Here is a 27958-nt window from a genome sequence, read left to right as displayed (position 1 = left end):
ACCAGTTTCAGTTCATCATTTTAGAGAATGAATATAAAGAGACTGCTAACACTAGTACAAAGTTAAAAGACTGTGAAATAATTTTAGAAAACTGTTTTTAGAATAGTTTTAACACAAGACTCAGAAGCAGCCATTGCAATACCCACTGTAAGGCTGTTCCATAGTCTGGGAGGTCTGACAGAGAAAGTATGGTCTCCTTTGGGTTTCAGTCTAGACTCCAGAACAGCCAGCATTATTGTCCTTATGCCCTCCCTGTCTTACGTAAGATCTGCGCTACTCCCTTCATCCCACACCAAGCACAGCACGTCCAACATCACCATCGTCATCTTTCCCACAGGTGTCTGTTACCGCTCGGGAGGATGTGCCGCCCTTCGGCCCGCCCCTCCCAAACCCGGCCGTCTTCAAAAAGGTGAGGGGTGTACGATTGTGCCGCGAGATTGATGTCGCCTTGCGCGCTTCTGTGACCTTCACACATTAGGGCGAGCTGTCAGAGTGACTGGTGCGCTTGTGCTAATGGAAATGCTGCTGACCTCCCAGGGCCCAGAGTTCCGGGAGTTCTTACTGACTAAGCTGATAAACGCGGAGAACGCCTGCTACAAGTCGGACAGATTTGCCAAGCTGGAGGTGAGAGAAGGAGTGAAGGCGTAAGTGCGAACGTGTCTGGCTGTCTGTGTATCATATACCGTATGTGTCAGGATTTGGCTCCTCCTTGTGTTAGATTTTTCTACTGTATGGATTTTTTTGTTTTGTTCATAAATGATGTCAGCTCTCGCTGCAAATTAACAAACATGCCTTCGTATGTATGGGTTTGTATGTGTGCACGCGTGCATGTGGTGATGTGCTTCCGTGTTTGTGTGTGTTTTCATACATGTGCGTGTGATGATGTGCTTCCGTGTTTGTGTGTGTTTTTACACGTACGCGTGTGTGTGTGCGTGCGTGTGATGATGTGCTTCCGTGTTTGTGTGTGTTTGTATACGTGTGCGTGTGATGATGTGCTTCCGTGTTTGTGTGTGTTTGCATACATGTGCGTGTGTGCGTGTGGTGATGTGCTTCCGTGTTTGTGTGTGTTTGCATACATGTGCGTGTGTGCGTGTGGTGATGTGCTTCCGTGTTTGTGTGTGTTTGCATACATGTGCGTGTGTGCGTGTGGTGATGTGCTTCCGTGTTTGTGTGTGTTTGTGTGTGTGTGTGTGTGTGCGTGTGATGATGTGCTTCCGTGTGTGTGTGTGTGTGTGTGTGTGTGCGTGCGTGCGTGCGCGCTGCGCCCGTGCATTAGGGACGGACGCGGGCTGCGCTGCTGGATAACCTTCACGATGAGGTGCACAGACAGACGCAGGCGATGATGGGGCAGGGGCTGGGCTCCGACGAGGAGAAGCTGGAGAACGGCAGTCACGGGGGACTGCTGGAGTCCTTCAAGGTGAAAAGCATTTCAGTTGGCCTTTGCCTGTTTGTGCTTTTAACCGTAATGCAATCCATTATTGTGTCGTATTTCTGCTGATGTGGATCGGATAACATTGCTCTCCTTACGTGTCCCCGTGAATTAAAATGTACTGCAGGCAACAAAACTACCCTATCAATAAAAAGGCTGCATTCCACTATTACAGTCTCAATCCACATGACATCACTGCCTCCCAGGCACAATCACGAGTGTACATTCCTTATTTATGACATTTTTTATGCTTTCATTGCCAATTTATTCCCTATAATCTTTTTTCATTTCCATTGTATATTTATGCTAAGTGTTTGTCATTAAGGTTTATGTCTTTGTTTCCCTCTCTTTTGCTCAGTGTGTTTTCCTCCTATCCTTTCTCCCCCTCTCTTTGCCTCCATCCATCCATTCTGAAGAAGGATAAACATAAACATTTGTCACATTATTTATTTAGTTTCCTCTTCTCTTTCTGGCTGTATTCATCAAACCGACACAGAGTTGGTATGCTGTATTAGTGAAAACTGAAATAATAGCAGGTATGGACAAAGATATCACAAAATGTTTCTGTATGACCACAAACCACCAAAATAAATGTTTCAAAATAAACTATGACATACTAGTGGTAAATGTATTCCAATCAAAAGTAATATTTTGTATTTGGGAAATGCATTAGCATTGTAGCCCAGAAAGAGGCCGTTTGCTCTTTGTGTGGCTAACAACTACATTTAATATACTGAAAATACAATCCTTGACTGTCAAACTAGCTTTGAAAAAACTGGTAAAATCCAGAGGAATTCGGCAGTTTATTCATTTCTCTTATGGCTAAGCTGAGCTAGCTTATTTAACTAGTGCTGTTGAACAACAGATACCATTTAGCAAGGCCGCTTAATTTAAACTGTTGATCATTTAGTTTGTTACAGTTCAACTGTTGGCTTGTGTATGAAAGTCAGTGTTTTATCATCAGAAGTGTTATTTTGAAGCAGCAATGAGTTACATTGTGAACACCTTATGTATACATTTAAAATGTTTTATATGGTGACCAAATTATTTTTTTGAGGTAGAAGAAATATTTTCCCAAATAACATCTAAATTCACATTAAAAGCTTGGTTTTCACAAGTATTTGTAGAAATTACACGTGTTTGAGAAAAGAAACAAGAACCCCAAGTGGAGTCAGAAGCTGTAATTGGTTCAAGAAAAAAAAACATAATGGACTGTTATGAACCCCTTCAGGGACTTCCTTTTACCCCAAATAATAGAAGTCAATAATATTCAAGAAATATTGGTACTGTACCTGGGATGGAGGGAAGGAGTGTCTCTCATTAGCTTTTTGGAACGACTGAAGGCTTTGTGCATACACAAGTCATGCAAGGTATGGACAGTCTTACTGGGCCAAGAGGGGCAAACAGAAGGTTTGGGAATCAAACAACAAGTGACTCACGAGCCACTTATACAGTCTACTGCACCATAACCTGATACTCCTGGAGCAAGCAAGCCAACAAGATATTGACAGCCGTAGCTCACCTATTGAGCTAGCTAGCGAGTTGTATTAACTTCAGCTACCTCCTTTGCAGAGCCAGTGACTCATGTAATACAGGTTTGTCGGCTACAAAATTGCATGTACATCTGTGCTACAGTTGATTGTTCCCTGCCATCTTTAAAGGTTGGTATGTACAATCTCTTTTGGAAAGAAACAGACATGGGGCATGGAAAGACAATGACAGGCATTGGTGAATTGCTCTCAAACTCTGTCTGTACTGCCATGCACCACTTGCTTAGCAATCCCATATATCTAGGTTTCTCATGTTGTGTTTAGCACATTGGTCATGGCTTCATTAAGTAGCACGGTACCTGTAGCAAACTTTTAAAGGCAAAACAAAAATGATTGCTGCTAAAAAAAGGAGGTTTTATTTATTTCTGAATTGGTAGATTCCAAGGATGAGTATCAAAGGAATCATTATGTGTGGTTTTACCTTTTGCCAAAATATCTTGATACAAAATACGCAAGTCCTTCAATTAAAAATAGCTAAATATACAAAAGCAATTGAAATGGAATGCTAAATACTTCTCTTCTCTGGGTAGTAGCGGTAGTAGTATTCATTATAGTAGGAAAGGAAAGAGCAGAATTAGTATAATATACTGTCGTGTGATATATTCATTAGAGTTAAACGAATGTACCCCCATTTACATACCTTGAAAAGGTTAAGCCTTCGCACATGTCAAATATATTTTGCTGAGGGGGTAAATAAAGTGAAAATGTCATGCAGTGGAAGAAAAACCTTCAGCCTTCTTCAGCTCAATGTCCGTATAAGTCTAATAAATGTGATTCACGTTGCAGGTTAATGCAGAGTGTCAATGCTGCTTTTTTTGTTGCACCCACCATTAGCATAATCATTTACTCATTTACCTTTTTCCTCTCCTCCTCCTCTCTCCACCCCCCCCCCCCAAATCCAGCGGGCAATGCGGGTGCGCAGTCACTCCATGGAGACGATGGTGGGGTCGCATCGTCACCGGAGCCCTGGAGGGGGGGCCGGCGGCGTCCCCGCCAGCCTGAGCGGAGGGGGCCTGACTCAGACCAGCACAGAGTGCACCAAGAGCACCTACACTGTGAGAGATGGGAGGGCAGGGAGAAACACACACACATGGAATATACTTCATCATATTGTACATTTGTAGACATTTTAGGAAATAAAATGAAAAATATATCTCACAGAAATGTCATTTATTGCAGTATCTTAAAATGCCACTCATTTGCATATTTGCCAATATATTGTAGAAAGTTGAAATCTTTGATAATGTGGTGATAAAGACTAAGATTGAGAAAAGCAAACAGCAGCTGATGTACACTACGATGTGCTCAGAGATAACGTTTTTGTATTTTTTTGTAGACCACAATGGTCGCTGATTAAGATTATTGTATGTGAATATTAATGCTCTCTCAACAGCCAGGTGTCATCCACCAGCAACAGAGTCATAACTGATCGTAGCTGGTGTGTATTGAAGGCTACTATCAGTTTTGACCCTAATGCCTGGAGGAAAAAAGAGCACCAGCTAAAACCTTTGTGTCACTCTAGACTAGCATCTGCTAATGCATAAACGTAATGTAAATGCGTGTCTCACCCTCTCTTCCTATCTGTCTGTCTGTCTCTCTCTCGCTCTCTTTCTCTCTCTCTGTCCTAGCCTCCAGCACTGTCTGCTAAGTCCCCCCTGAAGAGCCCAGTGAAGCGAAGATCAGGACTCTTTCCTCGACTGCACTCAAGCACAGACAGCCAGACAGACAGACATTCACGCAGGTCTGATTACACACGTACACACACACGCACACACACACACGCTCACACACACATTTCTGTAACTTCTACATGAAAATTTAACGGTCTTACTTCTATTTCTGTAGCGAGCAAAGAACCTCAGACAGCACTCATCTGTCACAGGAAGTGAGGTCAGAGCCCTCTTCAAACCCTAGCTCCCCAGAGATCTGCCCAAATAAGGAAAGGTGAGATGGTGTCTCAGCTGGCCAAAGTAACTTTCTTTTTAGTTTGTGGAAAGTTGGGAACACACAGTGTTCTTGTGGTTTTGTCAACTTGATTTTCTTGATGGAAAATATATGTATGTGTGACTCAAATTGATGTACAAAATAGCTAGAAGATAGAGAGAGCGTGTTTGTGTCGGGGGTGGGGGGGGGGGGGGGGGTGGACAAATGCTGAGAAAAATGCACGCATGCTATATACAACAACCTTTCCTCAACCTTAGTACTGCTGTTTTATATATATATATATATATATATATATATATATATATATATATATATCCTTTATTTAACCAGGTAAAAGTCTCATTGAGATTAAAATCTCTTTTTTAAGAGTGACCTGGCCAAGAAAGCAGCATAAACATTGTTACAACAATAACACAAGAAGTACTATTTTCATGATCCTTTAAAATTGAATTAAATTTCCCCATAGTAACTAGTTCTGACAATTTCAAGTCCTTCTGTACCTTATTCCAGGAAAAGGGGGCAGCGTATTTAAAAGCTGTTTTGCCCAATTCTGTCCTAACTCTGGGAACCAACATCTGCAGGATATCGTGAGAACGCAGGCCATATTGATTTTGGTTTTTACACATGTAAGTACACAGATAAGAAGGAACCAGCCCAAGGAGAGATTTATATATAAAAACCAACCAATGTGAAAGTCTGCGGCCATACAGAGATGGCCACTTAGCAGCACCATACAGAGCACAGTGGTGCACAAGATTGCCACAGCCAGTAATAAAACGTAAAGCACAGTGGTATACAGTATCCAACTTCTTTAGGCACTGGTCAGGTGCATGCATAAAGAGCAGATCGCCGTAGTCCAATATAGGTAAAAAAGTTGCCGAAATGAAGTGTTTCCTTGCCTGAAGGGAGAAACAGGATTTATTCCTAAAGAAGAAACTTAATTTAAGTTTCAGCTTGGAAACAAGAAAGATCTAAATTATCATTGAATTTTATTTTGCTTTGTTTGATTAACAGTTGTTTTGAATACTTTATGGAATGACCACTCTGAGTGAGCAGTTGCTCTTGATTGTATCCTAAGCTACTGGTACTCTCAATTGGCTGTTGGTTGAAAGGAAGCAATAAAAACCTACAGACACTCCAGGAATTCAATGTGGGATCCCTGATCTATGGTAATACTTTAAGGTAAAGCATAGGCGAAATTTACTGGCATGTTCATATTGAAAGAAAATTTGACAGAAACCTGTTAGCCAAGCAAGCACCTGTCAGACACTTGATATTGATGTTGTTCATATGCGCTGTCAAAGACTGTCTTCAGAATATACCACAAAAGCCACAAAAGGTTTTCAGGAGTTGTGCTTGTGGTTCCGCCCACCTACTGAAAATACCCCGGAGGAGATTGACGCGTCTTTTTTCACTCTACCTCCATCTGTCTAAGGCCGTTCATCAAGCTGAAAGACTGCAGCAGCCGAGCCAACATCTCCCGCTCCTCCTCCAGCACCAGCAGCTTTAGCAGTGCCACCGGCGAAACGGAGGCCCTGGAGGAGCTGGACCCTATGAGCACCACGGTGGGTCACTGTGAGCCAAGGATATTAAAACAGGGATGAGACATTCCTGGTATTACAACAGAGATGAGATCGACCATGTAAAGGTGCCTTCACAGCTAGTACTATAACTAAATGATAACTATAAGGATAAAAAATTCACACTAACGATATTGTTCCACAATGTTCCACCGTATCGTTCTAAGAAGTGTCATTTTCGGAAAATGCGAGACGACTGTTTCACCGATATCATACTGTACTCACTTTCCAAAATAAACAAAAGGCACAGTCTGTGAATTTGTGTACATAAAAAGGTACCTTATACCCAGTTATCTCCCAATGCATGCCCAGATGTCAGCTTTATTTTTCTGGTGATTTTATAATCCGGATCACCCTTGTTAACCTGGCAACGTACAAACTCTCATTCAAACTAGTCTCCACAATGTAGTTGAGCAATGTATGCGGGATGGTGGGATGTCTGTCATGAAAAGATACTGTCAGTGAAAGATGTGGCACAAGGATTTTTGCTTTAGAATGACCTATGATTGGCTGAAGATACTTTATCTTTGTGCCTGCATGAAAAACAATTGCTCTGGGAGTGATTCTAATTTATGGCCATAGTTATTGTTTGTGCTGCATTTATAGTTATCGTTGCAGTGTGAACACATGCGTTCTTTTTGCTAGAGACAAATTTATTGCCTTTATCATTATAGTTATCATTCTTGGTGTGAAGGTATCTTTAGTTGGTTACGGGCCAACAGTGACTGTGACTGGTGGATACTATGAACATCCAAGGGGAGCCCAGAGGAATAGCCAGAAAGTATCCAATATAATAATAATCCCTGTTGGCATTTCTTTTATTGATTGTTACCAACATAGGCTGTGATTGGTGGAAGTCTTCTCTGTTCTATACCTAAGGTGACATCACAACCACCTTATCCTTATTTTATTATTCCTGGGATGTGGCCAGGGACCCAGGCATAGAGGATTTGGTGGAGTAGGGACCGCAATGCAGCCTGCGAAGGGGTGAAGGAAAATAACATTAAATCATAATCACAATATTATTAGTCTCTTAATGTATATCTTTAACGTAACCGAAACAAAGTGGTAGTAGGTCATTATAGAAAGTAAACCTGACAATGTAGAGGTGAGAAATCTCTCAGTTCCATCATAGCTGTTAAATTCCATTATCGGATTCCTGAAAATTGTGAAAACGTGGTACAAGCTTGGAAACTGACTAGGGAAAGCCACCGCAACAAACAGCAAAGGCTCCTAAAATAGCATAACACATCTTCACTAACCTTCACTTCTGTAACATTATTTATCTCTTGAAACGTTCATGGTGTCGGACATTTATTGATGCGGTTTATGTTGTGACCAGACGACTAACAACGGTCACGTGCTGAATAACAGTGATCCTCTTTTCGACCCCTCAACACACACACCTCCAGAGCAGCCAACCCTCCGTGGCCTACCCCCCTGTGTACAGCCCCTCCCTCAGTGTGGAGAGCCAAGGTTCCGGAACCCCTGTAATCATGTGCCGCAGTCCCACAGGTAACCCTGTCAGCCAGGCCTGACACTGTTGCTCATATTACTCAGGTGGATGCACTTGTGTTCTCTCACATTGTAAGTCGCTCTGGACATGAGTGTCTGCTTAATGACTGTAATGTAACACTCTGCTGATTACAGCACTGTACCCTGCCTTACACCAGCACAGAAACATATTGGCTTTGCTGCCCCCTAGCTTACGTTTATCATATTGCTTGAAAAAAAAAAGAAACATTTTTCTTTCTTTCACCCTCCCCTCCCCAAAAAAAGACTTGAAGAGCAAAACATCTCCAAGATCCAACTTGAAGTTTCGCTTTGACAAGCTGAGCCACTCTACTGCAGTAAGTACTTGTGTGGCGCCAGTATCTCCAGATTTGTGTTCTGTGCTCAGACATATGTACATTCAGCAAGATTGTTCATGGTTTTCCCTTGATAAAAAAACTGTTACTGCTGAACAGTTTCAGTATACCTGTTCTCTTCTCCTTTGGCAGGAATTTATATTCAGTGTCCACTACCTTATCAGGCTGTTAGCTAACATTAGTGCACCTTTGTGGCAAAGTGAGAAAAAACTTCTGTTTCAACTGAACTGAATTTAAAAGTCACAGAGTACAACACAGAGTGGTTCTTGTGATACTGTTATTTTAAAAATGATTAAAAGTTGTGAAAGAGGGACAGGAAGAAGAGACAGATATGAAAAACATATGAAAAACATATAAAAACAGAAATTCAAACTAAACCATAGTCATATAAAAACATTATTGGTCATATGTAAATCCTTATTGGGATAATGCTGCACAGGTAAGTTAGTCTGTATAGGGCTGCACTCCTGGACAAGTGAAGAAATCTCCAATATCTTCAATGAGCGAGCCAGATGTGTGTGTGTATGTGTGTGAGAGAGACAGAGAGACGGAGAGAGAGAGCTCATGCAAACATGTATGAGTGTGTGATGACATGCAGACATACATGTAAGCATGCATGCATGCTTGTGTAACTGAGTTCCTGTTCCTCTACTGGGACAATAGTAATAACAGAGAGGGGAGAGTTGGGGAATTGTGGTTGAAACAGCTTATGTATTCTGCCTCTCGTTTCTCCTCAAATTAAACTTCAGTACTGTACTACTACTAATACAGGTATTTCATTATTTACACTCCCCCACTCCTTGGGCTGTTTCTCGCTTTTTTAATGTACCTTTTCTGTATTGAATTGTACTGAAATTCAAGGTGCTTCTTGATCTTGTTTTTGTCCCAGCAGTAGCAGCTGTCTGAAGGCCAGGTGAAGATCTTCTGAGAGGTGGCAATGGAGAGAGGGGAAAAGACCTTGTGCTGAAGTGGGGGACACCCTACATTAACATCATCATCATCAAATGAACTGAATCTTTCCAGGTTTCAAAGGAAGGGACATGAAAAGACCCAGAGAAGACAACTTTACAGAGAGGTAGTGAGTGACTAAGGAATTCTTAAATCTAAAGGAATTCTAAAGAAGGATAGAGACAGAGCTCAGATGACAGAAGATTATCTTTAATTGTCTCACTCCCTATCTTTCCCAAGCATTTTGGACATTTCAAGAGAACAACCCCTTGCCTATCCAATGCACAAGAACACATACAAGTAAATGTATTTGCATGCATGTACCCACGTACATGCACACGCACAAACACATGCACACACAAACAGAAAAACACATACAGCTACAAAAAATAAATTTCTATTTATTGGACATGCTTATCAGTCAGTTTTACCCCCACACCCCTCCATTGACAACCAGCACAATACTCATCACCAGGGGTGAATAAAGTAAGGATAGGACAGTCAGGATACATATATATGAAAAAGTAATGATAAATAGCACAGAGGAGCTCCACCAACCATGTAAAACCAGTGAAACAATGGCAAGAATTATTGGTAGATATGCCACAGATATTACTATAGATAAACCAGAAATATTTGACTCTTTTGTTTCTTTTGTGTTCAGTTTTTCTTGATGAGAGAAAGGCTTGGTTAGTAACAGGAGTTTCTGGTGCTGCATTACCTTTTGACAAAGCACAGAATGTTGGATGTTTTGGCTACTTCCAATGTTAAGAATAAGGAGTCAACCATCTTGTAGTAATACCTGTGGATAAAATTCTGGGAACCCTGTGGATATCCAGGAAGTAGTATGCGCCAGTCACCATCAGCGTTGTTTTATTTGTTGCGACCAACATACTCCATGATTGATGGTGCTCCATTCTGGTTTTTAACAATTTGACATCATGTCTGTCTTACCCATATTTTATTATCCAGGTAGTATGGGGTCTTTAAACATTGATCCTGTACCTGTGCTTGAGGAAGCTTTCTGCCTGTATTGCTCCACCTGCACTGTGTTTGAAGGCATTGATTGTCATACTCTCACTCACTGCCCAAAGCACATTAATGGGAAGGGATTTTCCATTCAGGAAGTTTGCACACTCCCCCACTGCCAGTGGTACTCTGCTGCGTTCATAATGTGCTTTCACCAAGTGGAATTGCACTATATTTGCAGTATATTGAATTAGTTAAAGAGAATGAACGTTCTGGAAAAACATACCTTAGAATGACAATGACTGGAACTTTGTCCCTTCCTTTCATTTCTTTACTGATCCCTAGCTTCTCCTAAAATGTACTAACGGAGGTAATCCCCCTGCCTCACCCATGGTATGATCCTACCATATAAGCTCTTATAACTTTCGGTATACTGTAATACAGATGCATCTCAGTAAACATTTGACATATTGGGCAACAGGTAACAACTAATAGGATCAAGCAAACAGCAGAGTACAATTTTGTACTAAAAGGAATAAAATGCTGAACTTAAGTATCTTAAATCTACTTTTTTTGTGAAATGTAGGCAATGCACTGGTCACATATTTCATGGAGTCCTGTTGAAAAAGGATATGTGAGCATGTTAAGTCTTAAGTACAGCAGAAATAGCTTTGGGCTTTAGAAAATCACCAATTTAAATGTACTCGTCACAAATCCTGAAACTACAATGGTTTTTAGCAAATGTCAAAATGCTGTTACTGTAACAGGAATAAATCCATGGTTTTTTAAGAGTCCTTTCTGGAAACTAAAATATGTCCCTTCAGAAATTATGATTTGAGGCGACCTTGAAAAGTGAAAATGGTCCTCACTTGTAAGTTATTCCTCAAAGGGATAATGTCCATAAATCCGCGATGTTCATCCTTGTTGCTGGTACTCAACCAATTGTCTCTCGACTCTCGATGATGTACAGAGTCCAGGTTCTACAGTCAAAAATGTTTAAAGAAAATAAAACAAGACATGTTGCTGTTATAGTTTTGTTTATCTTATAGTTTGAAGCTTGTCAGTGCCCCTCAGTCTACATTCTGTTGTGAAAGAGATAATTTATTGCTATTTTAGCAAATAGCCTTTTATGTTGTTGTAATGTATAAATTAACTAATAAAGTACATATATGAATTAAAATAATAAGAATTATAAGGTTAATTATTTAAAGAGAATAAATCTTGTATATGTATATTTGGTTAAGTTATGTGTCATGCAGATTTGCTAAATAAAATGTTGTATTTTGTGTCAAAGCTGAGTGATTCCTTCTCAAATGCACTCTGATTAATTACTAAGGTTCTGTACAGTCACCTATAAAGGCAGCTTTCAGTATACTGCTTGCAAACAATGTGCCACAATCAGGGCATGAGATTGAAAAAGTTAGCTGGTAAGATTTCTACTCCAGCAGGCACATTGGCAGGTAACCAACCAGGTTGTGTTATATTGTAAAAGGTCATGTGGCTCATAAAAATCAACAGCCATTTTTAACATTTTATCAGCCACATCACCTTTTACAATATAACACAACCTGGTTGGTTACCTGCCAGAGTGGCTGCTAGAGTAGAAAAGTTTACCAGCCACAATCAAAATTTTATCAGCATTTGCCTGGTGGCTGGTGTTAATTTCGCACTCTGGCTACAATGCCACCATATCTAGACATCATAGCAAGGTATATGATTTAGGCCAAACCTTAGAACTTATTACGACTGTACTGCATCGCAGTCAAGGGTATGAAATCGGCCAGTATAAACATCCTACTTTCACACAATGGATAAAGAAGACGATGGACCATATGTAACCAATGCGATATGGTAGCTACAGGTATAATGTAATGTAACGAACAATCATAGAGATAAACTGTCTCTGGCAGCTACCTGGCTTGCCAGCTAAATAGACAACTCGAATATGATTCATTGCGAAGTATGCGCCCTTTACAACACATGGCCAGTGTTCGGCACTGTTGCTTGTAAAGCGGCCATCCTGTCCATAGACTGATCCTGTCAGTCGCGTCTTCAGTGTGCTTTTGTGGGCTGTAGCTTCCTAGCCTGGACGAACTGCGAGTGAGTGAGAGAAGCTGCTATGGCGGCAGTACGCAACCTCCGCGTGTCTGTGAAACCAGAGAGCGGGTCGGATCGCTCAGAATCGGATTCTGACTCAGATTCTGACAGGGATCTCCGCGAACCAGAACCTATGGAGGTGGAAGAGGGGGAACTCGGCTTGGAGGCCATTCCGATCCGCCGGTCTCTCAAAGAACTGTTACCGGTAAGCCAACTAGGCCTCACAGACCACGGACTCTAGTGCATATTGAACACTGAGAAGAAAAATGACTCAACAGGGTCGAAAGGAAGTGATGGTACCGGTCACAGGACGATATGTACTTCATTGTTATTGCTGTTACGCTACAATGAATGTCCTAAATCTCAAGGTTTGCAGGCTAAAGACATATTTGCCATAATCCTACACAGTTATCTTAGATAGATAACGTTGTTTCGTAATTCTGCGATCTGGTTAGCCTGCTAGCTAGCCAGCCAAACTTAGCTTCTATGAATGGCTAAGTTAACTCAATGCCCCTTGAACAAATGTCACAAATGCTGTCATTTGTGCAGCTAACAAAATCTCCGAAATTAGCTAGACCTTAATAAGTAACGGGGATGACATTGTCTGGATTGATTTTCTTTGCATTTTGTTACATGAATTTTAAGTAATCGAAAGGCGCGGTTTTAAGACAGATCGCTTATTTAGGATCACCAATTAAACAGGCAAGCTAGATGGTCGTTTAGTGCACAATTATCCAACTGTTGGAGATCGCGTGCTTTGTCAACGAAACAATGTATTCAATCTTTCGATAGGATACCAGCCGGCGGTATGAAAACAAAGCCGGGACATTCATTACAGGAATTGACGTGACTTCTAAGGTAACGTTACTTCATTTGCTTTTATTATCCTCCTTTCCATAGATTTCGTGTTCAGAAATGTATTTGTCTCAGGCAGATGCTCTAAAGTTTTTTGTTTCAGCAGAATTCGGTCTTGTCAGAGCACTCTTGTTAACCAGTTTACTTTAGTTTCTTCAGTTCTGTGAGTGGCTGACTGAAATAACACTGGCATAAACTGACATAAATGTGAAATTAACATAAAATATTATGTCTATGGCTACAGGAGGCTGTGGAGAAGAAGGAGAAGAGAGCCAGGCGGTTCCATTTTCGCGCCGAGGGAAACCTGGCTCAGAGGAACGTGGTGCTAGACAGAGAGACGATGAGGAAAGGTGAACACAAAGATATCACTGCTGTTAACACTGCATCTTCACTGAACTAACATTGACCTCTCAGCATTTATTTTTTAAAGCTTCACATCCTCACTCTCTTTCTTGCACCTACTGTGCCACATTATGTTGTAGGTTTATGTCCCGACTACTGATATCAGCTACAGGTACAATGATGACATGGCACCATCTCTGTTCATTACCTAAACTTTCATGCATGAGCTTTTGTAAGTGACTTTGGACAGGAGCATCTGCTAAAAACCTGAACATGATATGCTGACCTGAGTGCTGTCAAGGGAGGGCTTTTAAAGGTTGTTTCTGACCAAGGAAAAACCATGCATAAAACCATTGCCTGATGCATTGATGGGGATACTGTGCAGGATATACCTTCCTTTGGTTTAAACCAAAATTCCCAAGTCATTGCAGTCATTTACGATCCGTTGACACTTACTGAAATAACTGAAAGGGAACACACTCACTATATGATCCAACAGACTAAGGCCATTCATGTATCACATGTTAAACGATGCAAGCAGCTTCTTGTCTGAATTGGCGTGATGAAGCCCTGCAGTTGGACTGTTCCTGAACAAGCAATTTTTGTGGTTGAAACTCGAGCAGGGTTGAAACTGAGAGGAATTGGTGTTCATTTGGCAAAGTAAAATATAATGTCAGGTTCTTTTAATGACATCACAGGCATTAATACCTGTAGTTAAATTGTTTTTGGTGCAGTCTTGAATTTTCATTGTGTCGGCTCTGTATAGCCCTGCGCAGTGTTTTGTGATCATCATTGTTCTGGTTGTTCCCGGTCTCCCGTAGCGATCCCAAAGATACGTCTGGAGGCCCTGTACCTTTGTGGGGTGGATGACATGAGCACGCAGGATATTTTCGGGTTTTTCAAGGAGTACCCCCCAGCTCATATCGAATGGATCGATGACACTTCTTGTGAGTCTCTTTGCACTTCAGCCTTCAGAGTTTCCAACTCATTGGTGTTATAATTGTTTTGCTATTGAGAAATATATTTTGGAAAACTCATTCAGGAACAAATATCTTTGCTTATTTACACATTTACAGAAAGTAGTGCAAAGACCTTTGCATACTGTATCCATTATTAGTTTATTCCAAAATCAGAACATTACAGTAAATAAAACCATTGTCTTTTTTTATTACACATAGGCTACATTTTTAAATTAGACCTATATTTTTATTTGACAGAACTGGATTGGCTATTACAGAGTTTGTACAAGACCCTGGTGCCAATTTTATTTGAACCATAACGGTTCTCAATCTACTAGACTTGGATTAAATTGTTGATTAGTTTTTATTAGATGGTTTTTATGTTGCTTCTCTGTCTCCTGAGTGGAATGTTCCAGACTGGTAATTTAGAGAATTGTGGTATTTTGTTTCCTGTATTTCCTACTTTAGTTATACCAGATGTTTGTATGTGTGTTTTATGTATGAGTTAGATGGCACTATATTTGTGTAATGGGGATACTACATGCTGTGTGTCATGTGTTCCCCAGCCATGGTACTTGCCTTTTGTGAAAAACAGTGAGGGATACAATTAGAATGATGTACAATTCAATAAAGGCCACGGCCCTCAGCTAATAGAGCAAATGGGACTGTAGTGCAGTCCCTGTGGGGCTGAAGCTACCCTCTTTAGCTGAAGCTTACACACTCATTGCTGAAGAACCAGGAAAGCAGCCATTAAAGGACTTAAAGCAAATATTTTTTTCTTTAGTTTTTTTTTGTTGTTGTTGCATCTATTGCATCTTTCATGGCAAGTAATTAATGACTGCAATCCAGTCGATAGCATTTTTATGTTGCATAGCCGCTTCTGTATTCAGCATGCTAACACCGCCGATGTTTAATCTTATCTGTGCTGCATCTCCCAGGCAACGTGGTGTGGCTTGATGATGTCACTTCCACCCGAGCTCTCATCAACGTCGGCTGTATGCCCGACCCATCAGTCACCACCTCGGGGACAGACGGTGCCAAAGAGACCGATCCACCTGCTCCGCAGCGCACAGGTTTGTGTCTGTGGGGCACTAGCACTGCTACAGACTATGGCACTTCTCATAATGGCGGACTGACTAGAATCGGGACCGATCCAATCAGTTTCCAGCCTATCGGGTTTTTCATGAAACCTTGAAGCTTTCATTATGAACTGGAAAAGCTGCTTCTGTGTCCTCTTGTACCCGTATACAAACACAGTTTTATAGAATTGCTTTTAGCTGCATTAGGATTTCAATTTAAAGTCATTTTCCTTTTATAATTACTGCAGAAATGACCAAGAACTGGTTTTATTTGTATTGTTTTATATGCTCTGTCCGTTTGGTCATCTCTTGTCTCTCTTAAATCTGTCTGCTACTGTTTTTATTTTTTGAAGCGCTTTGTGCTGTATCGCACCAAAGGTGATATATAGAAGCTTTTAATAATTTTTAATCAGTTTTAGTAAAATTGAATCTCCGATAGTGTTGACCTGATGCTTCGTTGGTGTCCTTAGCTCCTTATTTTCGAATTCTGATGCAATGATTTGTAAATAGTTGAGCAAAGTGCAAGTTAAAACAAAATCATTACTCTTTGTAGCTACTATGACTCGCATCTTACTTTGTGCACCTTGCATTGTGCTACCTTAGTTAAAATGTACAGAGTATGATATTCTTTCCATTCACATTGGAATTGTTATCTAAAAGTAAGGTAAAATTAATTTAAGGAGCTTTGAAAGCAAAATTCTATGTATGTATAACCATAGACAGCAGTATGTTGGAAATATGTTTCACATGAAGCTCAGCTATTATTTATGTCCAGTTTGATTTTGATTATCAGGGCTACTGACAAGTAACAGAGCCCTGCCAGTAATTAATGGTAAAATGGTTGCCCAGTTAGCGCAGCCGATATTCTGTTTTATTATGGTGAGGTAGCGCAGAATTATGGGATGGAGTAACCTTACGTGACGCCACAGTGGGAAAATCACACTGCACATACGCGGTTTGGGTAGGTCGTTCATTCTAAAGGGTAGGGCAGGTAGTCAGCGCACTGGCATTTTCACTTTTTTATATACTTTTTTTGCTGGCAGTGTAAAGAGTTTTTGAATAATTGATTTGTATACATTAGATGAGCCCTGGCCGCTGGCAGATGGGGGCCAGCAGGGGGATATGGAAATGCAGCATTTAGCAAAACTGCATATTTCTCCTTTTAAAAGGAGGATCAGCGTTGTGACTGTATCAGCCAGTTCGTTTATACAGTATGGCCCAGGAATAATGGTATCGGTGCATGTGTAATTTCCAAGGCACAGAGACATATGTTTTCATGTGCAATTAATGTTCCCCTGCGGTGAATTGCAGACTAAGAGATTTGGCTGTTTGATTTTTTTTATTCCCCAGCCAGGAGGGATCGTGGCTCAGAGGATGAGGAAGATGAAGAGGAGGACGGGGAGGTGGTCGACAATGAAGAAGGCACGAAGGCAGAGAAGAGCAGCGAAGAGAGTGAAGGAAAGGCTAGCGAGAGCGAAGACGAGGGGGAGAAGAAGACGGCCTCAGAGAACTCCGAGGTACGGTATCGCGGAAATGCGGCGTGCGCATGGGGGGGGGGGGGAACGGGGGAGGGTGGCGTCTGTGCGGCCGTGTCACTTATGCCCGCGGTCATGGTGTCTTCCAGCCGCACTCGTTGTCCGTGGCGGAGAGAGAGTCTATCTTGCGCAACGACCTTCGAACTACGACCAAGGAGTTCAAGGGAAGGAACCTCTTCCTCAGGTTTGCTACTCAGGGTGAGTGACCCTTGACCTTTAGTTTACGCATTGGCAAGTAAACGGGAAGATGGTTGGTAATTTTTCGTTATCATTCGGTGAATGTGTGAACCGCATTTTAGTGATGAGTGCACTCTGATATTTTCACGCTCAGATGATAAGAAGGAGCTGGGAGCAGCCAGGCGGAGTCGGTACTACATGAAGTACGGCAACCCCAACTACGGTGGGATGAAAGGCATACTGAGCAACTCCTGGTGAGGGCACAAACGCATCTGTTATCACAAAGATTCAACTCGTTTGTGCACGACTTTGAGTGATTCTTCTAGTAAAGGACAGCTCACCAAGAGTCCCTGGGTTGGATCTGTGGTTTGGATCTGCGCTGTGCCATTAGCCGTTTTATGGTTTCCATGGTCCTCGCTTGCTTGAAAATACTTTAAAAATTTTTACATCCTGGGCCTAAAACGCACCCTTTGAAATCACAGCAGAGAGATTCTACTGAGCTGCTGTTTAACAGTCTGTGATCACGGCCTCAGGCGGCAGCCATCATCTTCTGTAATTTAACTCAAACCATCTCTGTTTTCTGAACGTGTAACATTGAGAATTTTTTCTGTTGCAGTAAACTAAGAATACTGATCTACTGTACTCAGAATGTCACAATGGGTTATACTCCCAGTTCATGGAAAATGACGTTTGAAGATAAGGAGAAAATTCCAGTTCCGAGGTGCTTTGCGGTGAGGTGCGGAGAGCTTTATTTATGACCTTGAGCCCTCATTCTCCTCATTGTAGGAAACGCCGATATCATACACGGAGGATCCAACGGGACGTCCTGAAGACCAAGAAGCCCCTGATCGGGGACAGCATGGGCCACACACCGCCATACAAACACAGGCACTCTGGTGAGTGGGTTACAAACTAGCTTGTACTAGTGCCTCTTGCGGCTGAACGCATTGCTAATCAAACCATATATTTATTATTCTAATGGTTTGTTCATTCAACTATCATTCCACCTTACAGTGATGTCATTTCCACACATCGTGCCACCGTCCAATGATGTCACTTCACACTTCATGCTGCCTTCCATTGCTGCAACTTTTCAGTGATTTCACTTTACCTGCCTTGCCCATTAGATGTTATAGACTTTTCTGTGATGAAGGGGAAAAGTTTGAAGGGGTTTTAGTAAGTTTTGCAGCAAGGAACTGGGAAAATGAAGATGAGACGCATGAAAATTAGGCCCTTCTCATAAAATGTGTGTATGGGTGGTGACCTAGTTTTGACACTTATCCACCCAGATGCCATTTTACTCATTACTGAATGTAGGGTTGATTTGATTTGTATGCCAGCTGAAAGCTTTGTGTAGACTGCATTTCCTCATCTCACCTGCCCTTACTAATAGACCTGGTGAACCTACCTGAAGAGCCGATAGAGGAAGAGGAGGAGGAGGAGGAGGAGGAGGGAGAAGACATGGATTCGGAAGACAGGGTGGTGGAATACCGGGAGGAGCGAGAGAAGGGGGACAGAGACCGGGAGCGAGACCGGGAGCGGGACCGGGACCGGGAGCGGGACCGAGAGCGGGACCGAGAGCGGGACCGGGAGCGGGACCAGGAGCGGGACCGGGAGCGGTACAAGGAGCGAGACGGAGGTCTGCGCAGCAGTGCGGGTAGTCTGCGCAGACGCGGGTCCACGTCCGCCTCCTCGGACTCCGACGAAATGGACTACGACCTGGAGCTGAAGATGATCTCCACGCCCTCGCCCAAGAAGAGCATGAAGATGACCATGTACGCCGACGAGGTGGAGTCCAACCTCAAGACCTTACGGTGAGGCCTTGCGGTCGCCCTGACGACCTGCCCCTGCTCATTTTTATTTTTGCAAGTAGTTTTATATTTATCTTTTGTGTCCAAGTTGCACAGTTTGTTTACTACCACATTTGAAGTGAAACTGGCAAGACAAGAAACGCAATGTGTGGGAGTTACTTTTATTCATATTTAGAAAATGAAAATTCCGTAACCTATTGTCAGAATGCTGATGCTAAGCAGGGCTGGGGTTGGTTAGGACTCTTCCATTTGAACCAAATAGAAAAATCCAGAGCTCCATGACCGTGATCAGGGTACTGTTCTTTAGAAGGTAGAATTCCCAAAAAACTGAGTGCATGTCTGGCCACTTAAATCAGCCCTACATCATTTGCTTCACATTCCCTTGCATTCCTTCCTACTCGTTCATTACTGAAAAAGGAAATGGAGGTCTCCAATGACCTGCTTGGTTATATAAAGGCTAAATAAATAAAAAACAAAAGAAAATAAATGGAGTATTCTCCCCAAGCACCTGTGGGTGAATTAGCCAGCTGTGCAAATATCCTCACCCTAGCATTAGCATTTCTTACATTTTCAGGGTATGTTAACAGGGAAACGGACCAAACAAATCGAGCCTACGAGCTTCTCTCTTGCTGTACAGGAACTCAGTCCGTGGGGAGGGCGGGTCCAGCAGCGGCGTAAGGAACCGGATTGGGAGCGGAGGCGGAGGCGGAGGCGGAGGCGGAGGTGGGACCAAGACGGCGGCGGTGGAGAAGGTGACGGACGTGAGGCAACTGCTGGAGGAGAAGCGGCAGGGCCTGGCGCAGCAGCAGCGAAGCCCGCAGCCCTACATGAACGCCACGGCGAGGACAGGTCAGTGCGTGCGGGACCCACCTGGCCCCGCCCCTTCTGTCAACAGGGAGTCGCCAGCTGTTTAAATGGCGGTGATGTCACTGCACTTTTCTGCATGCTTTATACAGGGGTCTGCGCTGACATTTTTCAGAAGGAATGCAAGTGGGCCGAAGTTGAAAGATTTTGTAGTGCACAAATGTGTCCTAATTAGACGTGCTCCTAACTTTTTTTTCAAGTTAGCGCACATCAGATTTCAGGAGCAAATGCTCCTAAAATGGGTGCACTCACTTTAGGGCACAGTTTGTGTGTTTCAAATCAGCAAATCAATCATGCAGTCATGTTTTTCTTATTACGTGTATAAGCTTATGTTGTGCTTGACACCTCTGCCTTAAAATATAAGTCCTGGAAGGTTTACAGTTGCCATTTTTAGCCCTTTGGTGACTTAAATTGCTTAAGTGCTGAAACACACCGAGAACCATCAGACACTGCAGCCTTCCTTAGGTTCTCCTGCTCTAAGGAGAGTGTAGACTTTGTCTCAGTACGTCCCCTTCTCTCTTGCTGTTGGATGTGTGAAGATGTTCGGAAGAGACTGGGAAAGAGGCCCCACTCCCCCGAAAGTCGGCGTTCCACCTCGCCGGTGGCCCCCCGGGCCCCCCCCCCCTCGCCGCGAGCCCCTGACGGACGTACACAGCAGACTGGGGGTCCCCAAGCATGACGCCCGCGCCCTCCCCTCCCAGGCTCCCAAAGAAAAGAAGACAGGTGGGAAGAGACGTGCTCTGCCATACCCGTCCTTCTGCTCTTTACCCATGCATTGTTTTTGTTTTTGGAGAGTTTTGTACCTTTTTTTAATTGAGTGTGCAGTAAATATAAACAAAATAAAACATATAGATACAGCCGTAGGCCAAAACAGGGAAAAAAATTATTTGGTGCAAAAATACATACAAATGTACGGACACTGCACATATTTCATGCATACAGAACTGTAAAATACGATATGCCACCATAGTGTGATAATATTTCAGTTAGAAGAAATGTACTGCAACCAAGGGTTCCAAGTTTTATGTAAGACAAATGTTTTTTTTTCAAGGGGCAGGCACTGAGACCGTGGGAGAATCTTTATGGTTCCACTTTTGGATCAATCATCTTTTAGCAACTGTGCTTTACAAATGCATGACATTTTTCGTTCTCTGAGACATGGGATGAAACCTGGTTGTGTCACTTTGGATAGCAATCTCTATCCAGCTGTCCTCTACTGCATCATTTTTTAATAGTCCTTTTTATGTTGCAGTCCTTCCATTTTGAATGCTTATATTTCATTTTCAGGATTCAGTGGAAGCAGCCATGTGGTGCTCTTAAAATTTGTGCATGTGATATAATAGGATGCTGTCCTAGATGCTTAAATGTAATGTGTAGTGATGTGTAAGTATGTTAAATGCTAGTTGTTGACATTGCTGATGCCAGCCTTGCTACAGGTGTGTCACAGGACACAACACTGTCCACTGATCGCTTGCTCCTCCCTTCTCTTCCGGTAGGCGGGCTGTGGAGCAGGCTTGGCTCCTCCCAGATGGATAAAGTCCCTGAGAAGAAGGCTGACAGCAAGGGTGTGGGCGGGGCCAAAGGCTCAAAGGCGGGGCCTGAGGAGGACGACTCTGAGCTGCAGAAGGTGTGGGGTGCCATGATCAAGGAGAAGGAGCAGCAGTCGCACAAGATGAAGAAGAGCCGCCTGGACAACCTGCCCTCCCTGCAGATCGAAATCAGCCGGGACAGCAGCAACGGCTCGGACAGCGACTCCTGAGATGGAGGCCGAGGTGGGCGGGGGATCAGGCGGGGTGGAGGACGGGGAGTCAGGTGGGGTTGTGGATGAGACAGGACTGAGGAATAGGGTTCGGGAGAGAGGGACAGTGCTGAGTAGAGACCCTCTGGGAAGAAGAGAGCAAAAGATGGACAGACAGATGGAAGAAGGCAGCACAGGGAGGAAGAGTGCTGGCTTCACAGTCATCTATAGCAGAATGGGAGGCCTTCCCTGCCATCTCACTGCTCCTCTTTTCCCCCCTCTCTTTTCCTGCACTCGTTCTCACATTCGTTTCTACTGATGTTGCACTCCCTTCCTGTCCTTGCGCACAGGAGGGACTGTTAAGTGACATTGCTCGCTCTTCAAAATGAGAACCAAGAAAGACTCAGCCATTCAAATTATTGTGTGTGACCAGAATGAAATTAACTCATTCTTTTCCACCCATGATGAAAGAAAAACACTTGTCACCACTTTTCTTTAGGCAGTTTTTTCACAGGCTGGAGCCAGAGGGGAGAAACACTTCCAGGGTAGACGCAATTCCTACAGCCCACCACGTCCAGGAAACTGCATTTCCCATAAGACACTGTGCCCATGGAATTGAGTAGAATTTCAGGAAGAAGAACAGCTAGCTGTTCTGCCGGCCTGTGTTTGGGGACAGGGGTCGTCAGCCGCTAATGTTAGAATTCTCTTGCGCCACACACTTTGGGGAACGTGCTGAAATCAGACTTCCTTCTTTGGGACAGGAGTCCGTTCAGTCATTTGGATGATGAGACTGGTGTCATCCGAAAGCCCTTTCCCACCCCAGCCTTGATAATGCCGTGTTCCAATGAGTGGCTGTGATCGCAGTCACCAAATGACTTGTGAGCAAGGGTGTTGTCACGTGCGGGGGGGAAACACATTCCACTTCTCCTGAACCAAAGGATGTGTGCTTTTACTACTTGCTCATTTTTTATTTGTCCTTTGTGTAATCGGGTGCTTCTGTTAAGATTAAAAACATATTTTTCAGGAGACAAATGGCCTTTTCCAAGAGAAGAATTGTCTCCATACTGGAGTACGAGGTGCAGTGTGGGAGTATGAATGATTCAGGACAATGATTTTGTGAGAGATTCATCAATGTGCAGTCAAAACATTTCCCCCCACAGTTTGTAGATTAAGATATACCAATGAGAATGCCGCCGTGTAAATACAGTCAACCTTTTTACGGTTTGGCCACAGGTGGAAACGAGGTGGTTTTAATCCTTTATGTCAAATATTGAGCAAAGAAAATGAATGAAATGTATCAGGTTTTGAAAGCAGAGAAATGTGATACTGGCTTTGTTCCCACTTGCCTTTTTACACAATATATCCAACTTCTCAACAAATCTGATTGTCGCAATTGATTATTGTACTCTGAACACAAAAAAACTGTTGTGGTTCGAATTTGTCCAAATTCAGTTTCAATTGTATTGTGGGGGGTAGTCTGGATCGAATTCTGCAAATATCGGACTTGAATGTAAAAGGTCCAGCACGTCACCAACATTCTACTGACAAATAACATCCTGTAATAAGCTTATGGGAGTCGCAAGATGCCCTGTTGTGCTGCTGGTCATTGGGTACAACAGGGATGCAACACTGAGTGAACTGCTGGGAGAAATGCAAAGTCCAAATGGTAGGAATTGTATGAACAACATTAAAATTCAATTGTAAGCACAACTACGAATGCCAGATATACTTGATATTTGATTTGTCAGCTAATACGAGTGTAAATTGGTCCATACAGTCCCTGTCATCACTGTAGCGTATATTCATAATTTTGCCAAGAATTATGTTTGTATCACATTTTATTTTTCAAGTGCTTTTCATTACACCTTAGCTACTGATTTTCCTTAACTAAACATGCTCCAATCCAGACGGGAATGGCAAACAACTAAAGGTAATTCAGTTAATTATTATTTGAGACCAAGGTCAACTATACTTTCCATAATGGCTATGAACATCTGTTCACTGATTCAACATGGAGCTTAAAAAGTTTGCCTTATTAACATTGTTGTATGGGCTTACTCAACTCTCCGGTATTGTATTATATGTAACGGGTTGGTGTAAATTCTATTTTAGTTTGGGAACTGAATTAAAATTCAGCCCATTAATTTGATAAATCCCGTTGGAAGACTGTGGGGATTTTTTTAATTTGTGCATTGTGTTTCCATGTATTATTTCTTGAATTGAAATGGAGTTGACTTCAAACCCTGATATATAATCCTCACGTTTCTGGCTGGTATTAATCACATTTTTTGTTGATTTAATTGATATGTTCACAATTTGAAAATCTGTTGACAAATGTAAAAGATGCTCCCAAAGACTGATATTATCATTTTTATGCGTTATATATTGTAAGATACTTGCATGAAAATTTATTTAATCACCTGCTGATTTCAGATTGGAGTGCAAGCACAAGTGTGTGTATGCAATCACGTTCAAAATGATTGGCACCCTTGGTAAAGATGAGCCCAAAATGCTGCATAAAATGAACAACACAGATAATGAGCTTTATTTTGTGCTAAAAAGCTAGGATAACTGTATTCTTTCATTCTAATATTTTTAACAAATAATTGTAATTCTCTCAAAGATAGATGTTACATTTATTGCCACCCCTAAAGATTCTTACTAAATCAAACAAAATTAACATCTGCATTAACATTCTACATTAAGTTCATCTCAGTCCTAAGGAACTGTATCACAGCCTTGCATGGGCTTAACTAGGGTATAAAAATGAGGTAACACAAGCAAAATTCATTTGCAATTCATAACCATGTGGAAAGGCATCAAATTCAAATGAAAACGGATAAATGATTGTCGACTTACATATATCAGTCAAAGGGTACCAAAAAATATTAACTACCATTCAGTACTTTTGGGGAAATAGTAAAATCTGTTTGCCTGACTTTTTGTCAGAATGTTACAACAGGAAAATTGGTAAACTACCCTGGTAGAGGATACTAGTGTACCTTGCACCCACAGCCAGTAAGTAAGATGACTCAGGAGACAGAAGAATCCAAGGCCCACTGCTGGAAGTAAAGAACTTGGTTGTTTCTTGGGGGTCACCTGGTTTCCACGTCTACAATCAGACGCCACATCCAAGCCAATAGGCTATTTGGAAGGGTAGTCAGAAAAAACTCTGCTGAGAGTGATCAACAAATATAATCACCTGGAGTTCACTGAATGGCATTGGCATTTGGATTGGAACTGGATGCTATATTGTCGGAGGAGACAAAAATAGAGCTATTTGGACCTTCACATCAGCAAGGGTTGGAAGTGTATGCAGAGAAGAACCTTGTAACTTCCATAACATCTGGCTGTGAATCTTGGATGCTATGGGGCTGTTTTCATTGCACTGGTCCTGGGGACTCTTGTGAAGGTTGATGGAACCAGGAACATAAAGACATGGTTAATTGACCACAATATCAACCTCTTGCAGTGGCCATCTCTGTTTCTGGATTTGAATCCAGTTAGAAATCTGTGGTTTCAACTGAAGAGGATATTGCACAAGTGCAGTCCAAAGGATATCAAGAATGTGTAAAATCTGTGCGAAGGAATACTTGAATGTATCCAAGCGATGTAAGATTTGAAACAACATTCAATCTCTAATATTCAGTCCCATATTAGGACAATAATATATGAAATATTAGGATTATTTCATGCCATTCCATAATCATTCTTAATGTTGCACAATTAGAGGTAGATATTAAAGAAAGAAAAGATTGCAAATGGTTCTGCCTCGATTAATAAAAAGCAGGGTTTTCACTAATACAGATTGTGTCCCACCTGTAGTTAAATCTCCTCAATTTGTTGATGACGTACACTCCAGCGACAGAAATTGTGAACTACGTCATTCATTGAGGCATATAAATATGCTCGCTGCGCACAAGGGGTTCTCTTTCCCGGTCAGTTAGCCGTAGTGTTAGGGGACAAGTAAAGCGAAGTGCAGGGGTAAACGCGAACATGATTGCGGAGGGCGAAATAGTCAGTGCATTTGCAATATATACACTATATAGTGCGAGTGAGAAGCCATATAGCTAGCTAATTATTTTGGAAACTGCTATGAATTGTTCAGCTACCTAGCTGATTTTCTTCATACCGGCAGCGCGATGAGCCAACGTGGCTGTGTTTTCTGCAACTTTTCATTCTTGGGTACGTAGTAAAATTAGATTGTTTTAGAATCCATATTTCTGGATGTGTAGCTCGTAGAGTAATGCAACCGAATATGGCTTGGTGTGTACCTCTGGTTTACACCAAGCCGTAACTTGTTCCGGTGAAATGGGTGATACGAATGTGGCTAATTACACGTACATAAACGGTTGGATAATTATCGTAAAACTGAATTTCTACCTAGATCCATTGGATGTTCTATCGCGGTGGACCGTGTGCGCGCTTGTATGATTCGAAATGTTCTGATATTGAGTGATAGGCCCGAGGTCCTTTAATGCCGATCCCGTTGGTATTACACTACTGTAATGTCGCTGTGATGAAAACCTTGAATAGGAAGTGCCGTCCGATACGATAACTGACGATTTCATTCAGTGTTTCTGAGCGACAATTTAGTCGATGGCCATTATGTAGCTAATAAACGATGCATAGCGTGACTAAATAGCTTCTGAATTTCTTTCAGGTCTTAACTGATGTAGACATGTCTGACGTCTCCGAACCAAGAGGTCGCAGTCACGGCCTGTAAGTTTTCGATGTCTTGTGTCGTCTAAGTACGTAAAATACCTCAGATTCCCTTGGATTCCACTCTAAAGATCGTGTGTAAAATGATGAAACCAAACTGAAAATAGCTGGAATTACCGGCAGATTGCTCAGTGGTGATATTCGGTTTACTGAACACATGTACCCGTATTAATCTATTTAGGTATCCATGCTGTTTGAAAGTTCTAACGACACTTTCTCATTTCAGAGGCCACGCGGATGTCCGTAGTTCAAGGTATGTTCGATATTAAAAATTTTAAAGCGTAGTCTTGCATTCGTAGGATTTCCATAGAATATTGGTTTAATGATGAACACTAAACTGAAAAGCTGGAATTACCGGCAGATTTTTCAGTGGTGACTTTCGGTTTTCTGAAAACATGTACCCGTATTAATCTATTTAGGTATCCATGCGGTTTGAAAGTTCTAACGACACTTTCTCATTTCAGAGGCCACGCGGATGTCCGTAGTTCAAGGTATGTTCGATATTAAATTTTAAAGCGCAGTCTTACATTCGTAGGATTTCCATAGAATATTTAATGATGAAAACTAAACTGAAAAGCTGGAATTACCGGCAGATTTTTCAGTGGTGACTTTCGGTTTTCTGAAAACATTGGAGGTCCGTTTGTTTACTGGTAACCTATGTTAACCTATTTATATTAAAGAACGCATTAAGTTGCATGGGTCCTCTGGCGCAAACTAGGTATTGCAGTTGCCAAGTTTACCAGCGTGCATATTTGACTTGTGTTCTCTACTCTTTCAGGAAATGTCCTTCCTCAGATGGAATTTTCTGCAGCTGAACAGCCTTTGCATGCATTTCCATTGTGGGAGACTGTAAATTGATTGTATGCAAATTGTCATTAAAGATTATTACATTCTGTCAACCAATTCAGTGCTCAAGTTTGGTTAATCTCAAATGTTTGAGCGACGGCTTGGATTGACCCCTGAAGGTCTGTCCAGATTCACTTATGCAGTATCAGGAGTCTAGTTTATTTGGACTTTGTGGCAAGCAAACGATAAGCCTTTTGCACATGAGACCAGCCTCCATGTCTTTCTTGAAATGGAGTTGACCTCAAACCCTGATTTAATCCTCACTTTTCTGGCTGGTATCACACTTTGAAAGAATAGTTGCATACATTTATTTAATTTTTAAATGATTGCTTGGGTATGTTGTGCATGCTTATTGCGCACTAAATTGAACACTACTCTCGTGGAACAGTGACATGTTTCAAGTTTGAGGTTTCTTGCCAAACTCCTGGGAACAGTCACACTAAATGTGCCTTGAAGCAGATTGTGTAATTGGGTAAAATTGTATGCAATTGAGAAACAATATTTAAAATGGACTTGGTTACTGCAGTCTCACAGCAAATGGACTAGGCTCGCTTTGTGTAAATTCTGGCAACATGCCTTTGCCATCCCAGTTCATAAAAGCAAATTTTGTATGAAAAGGTAACGGTACAATAAATGAGTGAACTT

At 42.1% G+C, this 27958-nt stretch overlaps 2 protein-coding genes, 1 long non-coding RNA gene and 4 other non-coding genes across 18 annotated transcripts in view; all 7 read left to right on the top strand.

Annotated features, from left to right (window-relative positions):
• The window catches only part of LOC118236207 (rap1 GTPase-activating protein 2-like), an 82760-nt gene extending 71179 nt beyond the window's left edge, over positions 1 to 11581 (top strand). For 11 of the 12 annotated variants that reach the window (XM_035434368.1, XM_035434366.1, XM_035434375.1 and 8 more), the window contains 10 exons: positions 338 to 409; positions 538 to 624; positions 1277 to 1417; positions 3882 to 4034; positions 4608 to 4720; positions 4825 to 4923; positions 6359 to 6488; positions 7916 to 8018; positions 8283 to 8353; positions 9261 to 11581. In XM_035434368.1, coding sequence (XP_035290259.1) covers positions 338 to 409; positions 538 to 624; positions 1277 to 1417; positions 3882 to 4034; positions 4608 to 4720; positions 4825 to 4923; positions 6359 to 6488; positions 7916 to 8018; positions 8283 to 8353; positions 9261 to 9266 — 975 coding nt within the window. In that variant the 3' untranslated portion in view covers positions 9267 to 11581. The remainder of the gene's footprint in view (positions 1 to 337; positions 410 to 537; positions 625 to 1276; positions 1418 to 3881; positions 4035 to 4607; positions 4721 to 4824; positions 4924 to 6358; positions 6489 to 7915; positions 8019 to 8282; positions 8354 to 9260) is intronic. The other variant, XM_035434367.1, reaches the window with a different exon arrangement.
• Positions 11582 to 12275: 694 nt separating this feature from the next.
• Positions 12276 to 23925, top strand: ncbp3 (nuclear cap binding subunit 3). The gene is given in 14 exon segments (XM_035434473.1): positions 12276 to 12590; positions 13178 to 13243; positions 13485 to 13590; positions 14404 to 14529; positions 15480 to 15614; positions 16971 to 17137; positions 17245 to 17353; positions 17487 to 17586; positions 18119 to 18228; positions 18726 to 19146; positions 19781 to 19992; positions 20547 to 20611; positions 20613 to 20730; positions 21504 to 23925. Coding segments are annotated over 14 exon segments (2181 nt in total). The 5' UTR covers positions 12276 to 12407; the 3' UTR covers positions 21767 to 23925.
• Positions 23926 to 25637: 1712 nt separating this feature from the next.
• LOC118235286 lies at positions 25638 to 27370 on the top strand. Its single transcript, XR_004766823.1, has 5 exons — positions 25638 to 25930; positions 26409 to 26467; positions 26694 to 26720; positions 26932 to 26958; positions 27246 to 27370. It is a non-coding gene; the product is annotated as an uncharacterized LOC118235286 (long non-coding RNA).
• LOC118236807 lies at positions 26258 to 26331 on the top strand. Its single transcript, XR_004767090.1, has one exon. It is a non-coding gene; the product is annotated as a small nucleolar RNA SNORD49 (small nucleolar RNA).
• LOC118236818 lies at positions 26549 to 26622 on the top strand. The gene has a single exon (XR_004767101.1). It is a non-coding gene; the product is annotated as a small nucleolar RNA SNORD65 (small nucleolar RNA).
• Positions 26788 to 26860, top strand: LOC118236821. The gene has a single exon (XR_004767103.1). It is a non-coding gene; the product is annotated as a small nucleolar RNA SNORD65 (small nucleolar RNA).
• Positions 27020 to 27092, top strand: LOC118236819. Its single transcript, XR_004767102.1, has one exon. It is a non-coding gene; the product is annotated as a small nucleolar RNA SNORD65 (small nucleolar RNA).
• Positions 27371 to 27958: the final 588 nt, after the last annotated feature.

This window comes from Anguilla anguilla, chromosome 9 (assembly GCF_013347855.1).
Source record: "Anguilla anguilla isolate fAngAng1 chromosome 9, fAngAng1.pri, whole genome shotgun sequence".
Lineage (NCBI taxonomy): Eukaryota > Metazoa > Chordata > Actinopteri > Anguilliformes > Anguillidae > Anguilla > Anguilla anguilla.
Note: the sequence above shows the minus strand (reverse complement) of the source record. Positions and strands in the feature narration are given on the sequence as shown.